Here is a 13768-nt window from a genome sequence, read left to right as displayed (position 1 = left end):
TGGGATCACAACGTCAACAACGGCCACTATGACCTCTGAGGCAGCTCCTACCACCGCATCAACATCGGCTCAGCCACTCGTCCACACGAAAATCCGCCACCCTCCCATCTTTAATGGCGAAGGCAAGACAGATGTTGACAATTGGCTGGATGAATACGAGCGATGCAGCCGGAACAATCACCGAGACGCGACCGTCATGCTGGCGAATCTCATTTTCTATTTGGCGGGAATCGCTCGCACGTCGCTCCAAAATCACGAGCACGAGCTGGTGACCTGGGAAATTTGCAAAAAGCTTCACGACTTGTTCGGGAAGCCCATTGGACGGGCTCTCGCAACCAAAACCGAACTTTCGTCTCGCGCCCAATCCACCACGGAGTCCTCCCTTGCATACATTCAAGACCTACTCGCGTTCTGTCGCAAGGCAAACAGCTCCATGATTGAAAGTGAAAAAGTAGGGCACATCCTCAAGGGCATCGCAGATGACGTGTTCAGCATCCTCTTCTGCATGGATTGCTCTACCGTCGACACGTTGCTTCAAGTCTGCCGAAGAGTCTAGCAGGCTAAACAGCGACGCCTGGTACACCGCTTTTGAGCGCCTTCCAAACACGACAGCTACATCATCCTGCGATGATCTGGTTCCTCTGCAACAGCTTTCTCATTCCACAACCATGACTCGGATCGTCTGGCGAGAACTGGATACCTTAGCTCTTGCACCACTCGCATCTCCACTGCCCGGCACCATGACCATGATTAGCTGTTGTCCGCCAGGAACTTGCTAACGTCGGTCTTTCCTCTAACACCGAACCGTCCTCATCACCATCGTATCCTGTTCCTGTAGTGGCTGCTGCAACCACTAGCCAATCTCCCCCACGTTGCTACGTTAGTCGCAATCCTGCAGAATGGCGCACCTCAGACGACAGGCGAAGTTGTTCGTACCTTCCCCACCCCTTGTTCTTATAACAACGCTGACCGTCGGTACTACTACGGACTTGGACGCTTCTATGCCCAACCTGACGAGTTCCACCCCGCATATGATGGACCTGGACACCTCCCTCCTTCCCCAGATGAATCTCACATCGAAGCCGTTTCAAGTGTCCGTCACTCCAGCTGATCTCCATCTCCACGGCTTCGCCGATCCTGCTCATCGGTGTCTCGTCGCAGCTTGTCCCCATCATACGCCGGCCCCTACTCAGGAAACTAGCGAGTGCAGCGCCAGAGAGTTACGCTGCATTACCAACATGGACGGTCAACTCGGAACTGACCCTTGCTCCCAGGCGTAATATCATTGACATTCTTATTAACGGAGTCTCAGTTTTTGCCCTTATTGTCACTGGCGCCAACATTTATGTCCTCCATTCCTCGCTTCATCACCGCCTCAACGAAGTCCTCACTCCCGCTTCCTCATCTACCGTTCCCGTTGCTCAAGGCAACACAGCTCTGTGATGGGTATGTGTACTGCGAGAATTACCATTGCCGACCGCCACATCCCTGTGCTATTTACAGTCCTCACCAGTTGCCCTAACGACCTTATATTATGACTCGACTTTTAAACTGCACAATTCGCGCTCATTGACTGTTCCGCTGGACTGCTTCATCAAGACCTGCCACTTTGTCCTGACAAACAGGCTTCTGAAACTTCAACGCTCCGTCTCCGCTCCGCTACATTTACTCGCCTGCCACCAGTAGCTGCAGTGTATGTGCTCATTTCGCCTTTCCCCTCCATTCCTGATGGCAACCACGTTGTTTGCTCCATAACCGACGTGACTCAGCATCGTAGAATCGCTCTCCCTCATAATTTCGTGCACGTAGAAAATAAGGACGCTTTTATTCCAGTCTTGAACTTCGGCCCTTTTGTGCACGTTTTTCACGAGGGCATTAATCTCGCCGAAAGTACCCCACTGTCTGACGTCATAGTGGCCGATATTTTACCTCACCATACTGCAAGAGTATTTCCATGATCTGTACTGTCCCCACCTCTGGAGGCCCGCATATCAGGAATGGTTGCACCTAACTTGCGCCCTGATCGTGCTACAGTACTTACGAGCCTTCTGGCTTCGTACAGAAAAATTGTTTTTGGCGATCGCCCTTTGCGACCAACGTCCCTCGCTACACATCGCATCGATACCGGAGACACCAGCCTAATTCACAGACGAACTTAACGAGTAGCAATTTCTGAACGTCGCCCCCCGCCCGGGTGGCGGTGTGGTTACGGCGCTCGACTACTGTTCCCAAGGACGCGGGATTGAATCGTGGCCTCGGTGGCCGTTTTTCGATGGAGGAGAAAAGCAAGGCGCCCGTGCGCTGTGCGATGTCATTGCACGTTAAAGAACCCCAGGTGGTTGAAATTTCCGGTGACCTCCACTACGGCGTCTCTCATAGCCTGAATCCCTTTGGGACGTTAAACCCCACAAACCAACCAATTTCTGAAGGTCGCGTCATACAAGAAGAAGTGGACAAGATGTTAGCAAGAAACATTATAAAACCTTCGAGCAGCCCCTTGGCGTCGCCTGTCGTGTTTGTTAAAAGCAGGATGACACTTGGAGGTTCTGCGTCGATTACCGACACCTCAACAAAATAACAAACAAGGACATTTATCCCCTTCCCAGGATAGATGATGCCCTCGACTGCTTGCATGGTGCCAGCTGTTTCTCTTCCGTTGATCTTTGTTCCGGTTATTGGCAGATCGCAGACGACGAACAGGACAGAGAAAAGACCGCCTTCGTCACTCCTGATGGCCTGTACCAATTCAAGGTGATCCCTTTTGGCTTATGTTATGAGCCCGCAACATTCGAGCGCATGATTGGCTCTCTCCTGCGTGCGCGGCTTCAAATGAAAGACGTGCTTGTGGTATCTCGATGACGCCATTGTATTTTTTTCTACGTTCGAGAGTCATCTACATTGCCTTGATTCCATTCTTGGAGTCTTCCGAAGAGCTGGCCTTCAGCTGAGCTCAAAGATGTGTAGCTTTGACCTACATGAACTAAAGGTGCGCGGACAATCGGTCGACGCCCGTGGCGTTCAACCCAACCCCTACAAAATTTGTGCTGTAAGTGCATTTCCTTCGCCCCGCTGTGCCAGTGACGTGCGTAGTTTTCTCCGGCTTTGCTCCTATTTTCGGCGGTTTGTCACCAAATTCGCGGAGACAACTCGTCCACTCACCACTCTTCTGAAGAACGACGTTCCCTTTCGCTGGTACCAAGAACAATCTCAAGCCTTTTCTGCGCTCATTGCGGCCCGCACCAACCCGCCCGTCCTTGCTCACTTCAAACCCATGGCACGAACAGAGGTTCGCACAGATGCGAGTGGCCATGGTATTTGTGCCATTCTCGTACAACAGCAGACTGGTCACACTCGCGGCATTGCTTATGCCAGTCGCCTCCTTTCTGCGGCTGAGCGGAATTCGAAGTGTTTAGCCCTCTACAGGGCCATTACGAAGTTTCGCCCGTACTAGTCTGGCCGCCAGTTTTCAGTTATAACCGACCACCACGCCTTATGTTGGCTTTCTATGTTGAAGAACCCTACTAGTCGCTTGGGGCGCCATCAGGAATATACCTTTTCTGTCGTCTACAAGTCCGGCCGGCTGCACGCTGATGCGGATTGCCTGTCCCGCAACCCTATAGATCTGCCGCCTGAAAGCGTGTGACAATGACACATGTGTGTGGTCCATCTTTGACCTTTCAAATATTCTCCATGAGCAGCGCTTAGATGCCAAGCTTTGCACCATTATCAACCGCCTTAGCACTGATCACCCTGACACTCTTCCTACTTTGTTTGCTCAACAACGGCACCTTATATCGTCAAGATATGCGAGCAGATGGCGCCGAGCTTCTGTTCGTAGTTCCCGAACACCTGCGTGCCACGATTCTTCAGCAGCTACACGACCCGCCCACTGTGGGCCATCTTGGTGTACCTTGCACATACGATAGCGTCCGCCAGCGCGTTTTTTGGCCAAGGCTCTACCGCTCTGTTCGTCGTTATGTGGCTTGACCGGTGCCAGCGATGAAAGAAGCCCTCTGTTGTGCCTACTGGATCTCTGCTGCCGATCGATATCACAATAGGCCCATTTTCCCGAGTTGGCATTGATCTCTTCGGTTCTTTCCCTCTGTCTGCTTCGGGGTTGCCACGGACTATACTACGCGCTACACTGTCACACGAGCAATACCAACCAGCTGTGCAACTTACGTGGCTGCGTTTCTTCTCCAAGACGTCATCCTGCTCCACGATGTGCCACGCCAGCTCCCACTGATCGTGGCCGTTGCTTTCTAGCCCGGGTAGTCGAAGAAGCTCTCCGGTACTGCTTCATTAAGTACTATTTCACCACCGCTTGCCACCCACAAATGAACGGTCAGACCGAATGCCTCAACCGCACCCTCACAGACGTGCTATCAATGTACGTATCGAATGACCATCGTGATTGGGATATTACTTTGGCATTTGTAACATTCGCTTATAATTCGTCCCATCACAATACAGTGGGCTACTCCCCCTTCTATCTTCTATATCGCCGCGACCATTCACTTCCGTTTGACAGCTAGCGTACTGCCTCACACCACTAACGCCAATTCCTACGTTCGTGACGCCATCTCCTAAGCTGACGCCACCCGTGTTAGTGCTCGCCGCCGACTGGCTTCCTCTCAAAACGCACAGAAACGATGCCTTGATACTTGTCATAGGGGTGTCCAATACTCTCCGGGCTCTCTCGTCTTACTCTGGACTCCCGCTCGTCGAGTTGGACTGTGTGAGAAGCTCTTGCCGCGCTACAGAGCCCCGTACCGTGTTTTACGGCCAGTCACTTCCGTGACATACGAGATCACCCCTGTGCATTCGCCACAACAGTCGGCTTTGCCGCGTACCGATGTGTTCATGTGGCCCGCATGAAGTCTTCACTGCAACTGCAGTTCTCCGACGTAGAACGCACCAGAACTGTGCTTTTCGCGGCGGGGGTAGTGCTACATATATGCTATCTCAGATGACATGATAGAAGATGAAGATCACGAAAAGAGACAGAAGACGAACTGATAGCAACGGTTGCTGATAGGAGAAGATTGACGCTGCTGCGTTTCTGTGTGCTGTGTCATCTTGGACTAACCTTCGTGGACTAACCTTGTCACGTATCAATATCATCAGCATATTGCAAAAACTTGAATTCAGGGATGCCTTGTAAGCGCTATGCCAGTGGGGTGAAAGCAATAAACAACACCAGAGACAATAATGATACCTAGAGCATGCAGCGTAGCGAAACAAGTTAACCAACTGCGTCACCACTGAGGCTATTGCAAATTTTCCTTTGTCCAAAACTAATTCAACAAAGCTACGTACTCCCAGAGGGAGATAAAGGATGTCAATAGTATTCAGATGTCAGCATGACTGATGTTGTCGTATGCTTTTTCAACCTCCATTGCTAATATGGTACGCCCATTGCTGCTGCGGGTAGTAACAGAACTGGTGATTTCAAGAGCGTCAACCCGCACTCCGTACTATTTATGGACGAAATCCGATTTGAGCGGGGTAATATAAACCGTGCTGACCAAGCCACCTAGAATTTCATCTGGTTAGCATTTTCTCTTCAAGCTTGCGCAGCAGAGATGTTAAGGAAATTGATTAAGTTGGCGAGGTCTGTTGGAGGCTTTGCTGGTTTGGGAATGGGGATCAGGACAGCGAATTTCCACCTCTCTTGTACGACATCAAGCAGCCATACTTTGTTTATGCTGTCTAGTAGTTGAGGGAGTGCAACGGTATTCATGTTCTTGTAAACCTCATGCTGAATTTTGTCCAGGCCGGGCGCTGGTTTTCGTTTCGCATTATCAATTGCAGGCAGCAGCTCAGCACGGAAGAGGGACTCGCAACTCCATCTTACATCTTCACCGACAGCAGATGGTAATTTATATGCATTTGTAGGGACACTTGCCAAATTACAATTAGCAGCTGAAGGAGAGTACCATCATGCTTTGGGAATCAAATTTGTACTGCTTCTTTGGCGAAGCCACTTGGTGACAAAGTTGGAAAGTATGCAGTTGTGGTTGCGTCAGTAGACCGCAACCATGTTCCATTGAACGGAACTTTCTCCAGAGTGAGGCGTTCAAGGATGAAGCCGAAAATTGTTCGCACCATGCATGTCACTGGCTTCGCGAGAGATCGGATTCATATATCCGAGCCTTATAAGTAAAATAATGTAGTTGTGCCTGCACCGAAGCAGGGTCTCGCGTAGCAGCCAGCTCAGCTTGCCGGCGGCAGCGCACAAGTTAAGCAGGCCGAAATCCGGTGCCAGTTGACAAAACTCAGTTGAGGTAATACTAGTAGCATTGTTTAGTGCCCTTTGTATGAGCCCAAGAAGGAGGGACGACGATTCTAAAGACATACTGTCGAGACATGAGTGAAAGCTGTCCCAGTTGATCACAGAACATTTTCGGCATAATGGGCGGAGACATGAAGGAAGGAGACCGGTGATGATAAAGTGGTGATTACTTCCCCAGCAGTCTGGCTCCATGTGCCAGGACCGAGTTTCCGCAACCTACCACCACGTCAAGTCAGCATATGTGACTCACAAACCATCTTGCTGTCCCAGGGTGACTGAGCAGAACAAACAGGGAACAATGAAGGCCTCCCGCACACGCCTACCACAAGGGCGTGAAGTGGGATACACCCATTCGGATGAGGGGCTGCCTCCAACAAAATTGGACATCCGGAGTATTGCCAACAAACACTTAGTAACCAACCAAAAATAATACGGGAAGGGGCGCCTCCAGCTGGCCTGACGTGATATAAATCATTCACAATGGTTCATTTAAGAAATTCCACACCCACTGCTATTACCTCTTCATATAATGTGCACCAGGTTTTGAAAGAAAGGGGAGCATGAGGAAAACGTGTACCAATATATACCGCCACCTTTCCCTGGGGAGCTGCAGTCTGTACGTTAAAGTCGGTTATTGAAGGAGACAGGTAGCCGCTGAAGCCCGGATTGTGGCAAGGCGTTTGTTTCCTATAGTAACATAGCCCGCACCTAGAGCTTGATAATTTGTAGTCGGTCTTGAGCTCACCAACCTTCGTGGAAATGCTCATACAGTTCCACTGTAGCACGCCATGAGGACCAATTTTCGCCATTTTTGGGGTACAAGTCCGACTGTTGCAGTATCACGGAGGTCAGGTTGGACAACTGATTTGTGGACAAAGTTATTTGTGGTCGTTGTGTTACACTGGGAGGAGGCAGCAAGTGACACTTTCTTAGAAGGAAGACGACGGTGATGCAAATTGAGAAATTTGGGGGCAGCTCGCCGAGAAAGCATTTCGCGATGTTTTCGGAGCTTGGTTACTTCTGCTGAGACGATTGATTTTGCTCATCCACTACAGCCATATTGTCTTCCGGAAGTTGAGCGAGGTGCTGCATTCTCTGTTGTCGACGCGTTCCTTTAGCACCGTATCGATAGACTTGGTCTTAGTTAGCGGTTCATTAGAAGTGGGCTCAAGAAGGTCTGGTCGCTCATCGTCGTCCCAATGAAGAGCTGCGAATCAACTGGATATCTGCACAGTTGTCATGTCTTGTATTGGCAAATGATTAGCGCTCCGAAGACGAGTCTTCTGCGTTGCCTTTTGCTTGGTCTGACAAATTGGGTATGTAATCGGATGATCGTTCGATTCGTAGTGGCCGCATTTGTGCGTAATGCTTCTTTCAGACGCACCTTCATCAGCAGCAGCGAAAGGGCAAGATTTGCGCATGTGCCCAGCCTGGAAACTGTTGTAGCAATAAATCAAACTCTGTTTATATGGCAGAGGCCTTAAAATGTAGCCGTAGTTGTACAGACAGGCTGGTAGTGTCGCAGGCCCTTCCAAGATTACCATGCAAGAATGTTCCTTTCAGATGCATCGGGCCTGGATGAGCCGGTGAGTACAGCTCACGCAGTACAGCTCACGTTAAACTCTGGTTTGATCCTCGTTTATGTCGACGATATAAACAACGTAGCGCTGCAAGTTTGAGCCTTCAACTTGATACACCTGGACAGGCGCTTAGATCTCGTTTGATAATTGAAATACCTCTAAGCGTTTGCATACGTTTCACCGCAGCGAGTGTAGGAAGCCACAAAGTTATAGTGTTTGGCTTCTTTCTGGCCATGAAGCCCCGAAAACCTCAGCTGCCGAGATTCACGTCCAGTTAACCTAGAGAATCCTGTTTGGTATATTCGTCAGGCTTTTGTTTGCTAGAGATTTTGATCATTTCGATTTCCTTGACAGCCATCCTTGCCGAAGACGTTTTCGGCTGATTGTCTTCCGAAGGACGTTTGTGAGACGCGTGTCTCGTTGACAAGGATGGTGGCGCCGATAAGTCCATTGGAGAGCACGTCTTCTCATGTCGCATGGTTGCATGCTCATCTCAATGTGTTGAATGGGTGAAAATTTTGGGAAGGCGGATAGGCGCAGTTGCTGATGGACCGGGAGCACCAAGCTGAACGTGGGGGCCGAGGTTCAGGTTAACGTGAGGTTAAGGGTTGAGGTACGGGGAGCCGTTGCCGGGTGCGGCGCTGGCGAAGCTAGTGACAGCGTCAGCACTAGGCCTAGCCTCTGTGCCCAGCTAAGCTGCAATCATGCAACAAACCACAAAGCTCAACATCTCTTTTGAAGCTTTCGAATCATCATGGGTACATGAAGGCGCCTAGGCCTGCACAATTTTCAGCTTATACCACTTAATAAGCTTAAATACAATGCCTGGCACCCTCTGAATAATACTACAGAATTCCTCTATATTACCAACTATATCTCTATCGAGAAAGAATTCTACCTCTAGTGCTTGTCTCTTTGGCAAACCTTAATACCATAATTTATGTACAGCCTTTATCAAAAGTTTACAGCCGTATAATATGACTTCAGTAACAATCGTGGAAGTCCTTAAACATTGGTGAGGGTAGGACGAAAAATCTTGTCTTCAGCACGTATGGAAACCTGGGAATGCATTACGAGCCACATACCATCGCTCAGAACTAGACGACCTAGGCTGTAAACTTTTGTTAAAAGCTGTACGTCCTTCAGTATGATATATGCCTCATTTGGCATCCTAACCTCACCAAGCACTACAACATCACATTTTATCCCCTGTAATTCCTCTAACGGTACTGCTAAACTACCCTCACTAGCTAGGGTTCTAGCGTTAAAGGCTGCCGGGGTCAGTTTCCAATGGCAGCCTGTACGCAGCCAGATTCTTAGCACCCTTTTGCTGCGTTGCAGGTGCGACTGCCGCCGTGGCCAGTTGCCTCGCCGCCACTAGGAAATGAGGGCCGCGGGTTTCAGTATGCAGTACACAAGATTCAAATTCTTTTTCCCACAATAACGGCAGTAAGAATAATTAATAATCAGCAAAACAATGACAATGAAAATAGGCACCTTGAAGTCATTTCGGCCGTAAACATATTTGAGGAAACAAGGAAGCCATTGAATTTTGCGTACATCTGCATATAGTTTGGCGACGAAGCACTTGTCGAAGACCGCTCATAGAAGTAGTTCAAAGTTTTGTGTACGATAAAGTTTCCAGACGTTTAGCATCTCAGAAATGTCCGTACCCCTGGCTAGCCAGGAGGATGGCATGGCAGTCAACTTAAGGCCAGTAGGTTTAACATCAAACCTAGGAAGTTTGATTAAAAGGGTGCTGTGTGACCAAGTTGATATCAGTTATAACTATAAACTGCAAATGGCGGCTTATGCATTTTGCTAATTTCAGAAAAGAAAAGAAAGCCGGCAGGACAAGCGAATTTCATGCAATAAATAGTTCTCTCAAATCTGCAAATTTGAGAAAGAAAAATAACGACATGAAAGGCGATAGCGGCAATACGAGAACGGCTAAATATATTTGCTTGAGAAGGCTTCATTACTTGCTAGATAGATTGCGAGAGGTTAACGAACTCACAATGCAATGTAGCCTTGTCTTTGTGAAGAACAATACAAGGCCTGACTAGCTATTCATGGAACCATACAGAAAGCATATTTTTTTTCTACTACTAACCTGGGAACCGGTCGTATTCACTGGGTCTATATTCTAACGCAATGATATGAAATCGTGGAATTAAAGAAATATCAATCTAATAATGTCATTTTTGTCTATTACAGGTATGGAATCACAGCAAGCTTAATCTCTGTGAACTGTACACCGGCATTTCAGGAATATCGGAGCATACACTTAGGAGTCCAGTGGATCGGTTACACCCTAAAGATAAAAAATCCGCTCTTCTCCAAGTTTAGACTTACGGTGTCAATGAAACTTCTTCAGCTTACTGAGCGAGGTGTTGAAGAGAAAAATGTTACCTTTGATATAAACAACAAAAGCCAGATAGGAATAAGGAATCATCAATGGAAAGGATTCAAAGGTAGAAAAGATATCATGATGCTTAAAGACGTGAGTGAATCTACGTGATTGCCAGATTTTCTTACGCGCATGAGAATTTTGGCCTTTATTCCATTTTTTTATTTACAGCAAGCTTTGATACTGGGTACAGCAAGGATATGCTTTTAGATTTGTGTCAAAAGCTTGTAGTAATAATGTTATTATTGCTTTACTAAATTACGTGCTATATTTTAAATCAAGACGCGCAGAAAATGAAATTTCAGTCTTTCGGAAGTTATTGCCACCCCACAAACATTATTTTCATCAACATTCTTTCCGTAGTCAACTTCGTACAATGTAATTCATAGAAGCGTTACTAGTACACTATATTAATTTCTTTGTTCACTTGTAGTGGCTTCGGTTTAGTCCAGCTGCTATATTTTCATCAGAGCTGTTACCGCGCTTTTACGAAGGTGCCAGATGTCAGCCTCTGTCTTTCGGAAGTTATTGCCACCCCACAAACATTATTTTCATCAACATTCTTTCCGTAGTCAACTTCGTACAATGTAATTCATAGAAGCGTTACTATATTAATTTCTTTGTTCACTTGTAGTGGCTTCGGTTTAGTCCAGCTGTATATTTTCATCAGAGCTGTTACCGCGCTTTTACGAAGGTGCCAGATGTCAGCCTCAGTCTTTCGGAAGTTATTGCCACCCCACAAACATTATTTTCATCAACATTCTTTCCGTAGTCAACTTCGTACAATGTAATTCATAGAAGCGTTACTAGTACACTATATTAATTTCTTTGTTCACTTGTAGTGGCTTCGGTTTAGTCCAGCTGCTATATTTTCATCAGAGCTGTTACCGCGCTTTTACGAAGGTGCCAGATGTCAGCCTCAGTCTTTCGGAAGTTATTGCCACCCCACAAACATTATTTTCATCAACATTCTTTCCGTAGTCAACTTCGTACAATGTAATTCATAGAAGCGTTACTATATTAATTTCTTTGTTCACTTGTAGTGGCTTCGGTTTAGTCCAGCTGCTATATTTTCATCAGAGCTGTTACCGCGCTTTTACGAAGGTGCCAGATGTCAGCCTCAGTCTTTCGGAAGTTATTTCCACCCCACAAACATTATTTTCATCAACATTCTTTCCGTAGTCAACTTCGTACAATGTAATTCATAGAAGCGTTACTATATTAATTTCTTTGTTCACTTGTAGTGGCTTCGGTTTAGTCCAGCTGCTATATTTTCATCAGAGCTGTTACCGCGCTTTTACGAAGGTGCCAGATGTCAGCCTCAGTCTTTCGGAAGTTATTGCCACCCCACAAACATTATTTTCATCAACATTCTTTTCGTAGTCAACTTCGTACAATGTAATTCATAGAAGCGTTACTATATTAATTTCTTTGTTCACTTGTAGTGGCTTCGGTTTAGTCCAGCTGCTATATTCTCATCAGAGCTGTTACCGCGCTTTTACGAAGGTGCCAGATGTCAGCCCGTCCGCTGCACGTTATAAAAGATTTGTGTTTCTGTCATCATTAGTCGGGCCTGAGCCGACGCAGGGTGTTGATGCATGCGCTCTTGAAATTTGTGCCAGAAATGTCTCAGAAAGTGTGCGATAAAGTTGCGTAAATCATTCCTTGCATGTATATGTGGAAATAGGCTGCAGACTAATCCTTGCTTCTTGCGTGAATGTGCCGAGGTTAGGGCAGAAAATGAAAAGCCCCCCTTTAGGAGCCTAATGTGTTTTAACTGGGTAGCCCTATAGTCCCTTTGGGACGAATGTGCGGTGTCGACGTGGAGAAGGAAAAATCGGTGAACATGCCCCTGACAGCTTTTAGTTGGGAGGTGATCCAGCGGAACACTGATTCGTCATTGTGCTGTCTGGCGTCTCGACACCGCATCCTATTGGTGGGTTTGCTGGAGATGACAGTATGGGTAGCATTTTCGACATGCAAATCGATCCCTAATGGACCCTCAGATCCTGAGTCAGACACACTGTCCCGAGTCTAGGGTTCTCATCACGACTCCCGCGGGCCCCATGCCGCCCCCGGGGTTATGTGATGCAGCCCGCCCACTTTAAAGATTTTCAGCCTTTGTTCCGAAAGCAAGTACCTGCTTCACGAGTCAACTTTACCATTTGGCTCGTTTTGCAACTGACATCAGCTAATGAACTCGTCGCCGATGGCAGGCTTTCTTGTGGAAATGAAAATAGCATCTGTCCCTGTGTAGTTTCACTGTGTGACCGACTGCCCATGAATAAAATTACATGAAGACGGCGACGCACAGTGCGAGAAAAATGCTTCTAATCAGGCCGAGGTTCAGGCTGCAGGGATGACTTAGGTGTTTATTGCAGCGGCCAGGGAAGCTGAGCTAAGCGCTTTAACGTGGGTTCGAATCATGTTCGTGGACATAAGTTGTTGATATGTTTTATTTATATGCTGCAATAACATGGTGCGCCGCGTCACATTTGAGGAGAGCAGTCCTCAAACCACTCCTGTCCACCGCTCCGGTCCTCCTGTCCTCACCAGCCCATGGAGTGGTTTCACAAGGCTTCACTCCTAAAAAGACCTGCAAGTTCTGATCATGCACTATATATCGTCACGCATGCGCAAGCCGCAAAACCGAGCGTCCGCAAATGCCATGTAGGTGTCGCTACCTCACTAGTTCCAACTGGAGAGCCCCATTAACGAGAGATAAAGCTCAGGCTGCAAAAATAAAATATAGGCATTTGGAAAAGGTGTAACACTGGTGTTACAAATCGCTGTCAACCACTCTTGCAGGTAACTCGTTACAAGTACAGATTTTTGCTTAGAAATCGACGCTTTCACACATTTGCCTTTTTGAAGAGTCGTTTAGATTCTTTCAATGAAAAGCACGGATAGCTTTCTGGCTGGGTGACAGAATATAAGCCTTCTTGTCAATTACAATTTGGTTACGGCAAGTGAAGTAGAAAAGTATTTTTCGCGATGTCGACTTACAGGCTAGTCAATACCAGTTGAAATGTATGTGCTACAGATCAACGTCAAGCTTGCAATTCAGCAAAATTAGAAATGACGGCTTGCACATTAAATAGCAATGTCTGTATCCGGTTTTTAAATATTGATCTACTGACAGCGGCAGTGTAGGCACAACATCGATAAACACAGCGCTGAATTTTTCAGCTTACAACCAATGCATGGCAGGAGACACGGCTCTTCGTATGTCTCGTGGCAATATTTTAAGGCCGATGAGCTTTTAATGGCTCGTACTTGTCCGTGTGTCGGCAAAACCTGTCACACCATATCAATTATTCTTCGCCTTTCTTTTGGCGCTTCCTCAAATATCGCACCATATATCCCTCAAGAAAAAAATTGTGCTTCAGCGGGAAATAAACTCCTACACCTCCGATCACTAGCCAAGCAAGTTACTATACTTACAGCGCAGTCAAACGGGCCCTTTGGATCGCGATAACTCGA

At 47.3% G+C, this 13768-nt stretch overlaps 1 protein-coding gene across 3 annotated transcripts in view; it reads left to right on the top strand.

The window, feature by feature from the left end:
- LOC146193337 (uncharacterized) overlaps positions 1 to 13768 on the top strand; it is a 131048-nt gene that overhangs the window by 95399 nt on the left and 21881 nt on the right. For all 3 annotated transcript variants that reach the window (XM_084602686.1, XM_084602685.1, XM_084602684.1), the window contains one exon: positions 10093 to 10378. In XM_084602686.1, the coding sequence (XP_084458812.1) occupies positions 10093 to 10378 (286 nt within the window). The remainder of the gene's footprint in view (positions 1 to 10092; positions 10379 to 13768) is intronic.

The sequence above is a fragment of the Amblyomma maculatum genome, chromosome 4 (genome assembly GCF_055883805.1).
Source record: "Amblyomma maculatum isolate TAMU_Amacu chromosome 4, ASM5588380v1, whole genome shotgun sequence".
NCBI classification, from domain to species: domain Eukaryota; kingdom Metazoa; phylum Arthropoda; class Arachnida; order Ixodida; family Ixodidae; genus Amblyomma; species Amblyomma maculatum.
The sequence above is the reverse complement of the archived record's forward strand: the minus strand, read 5'-3'. Positions and strand labels throughout refer to the sequence as shown.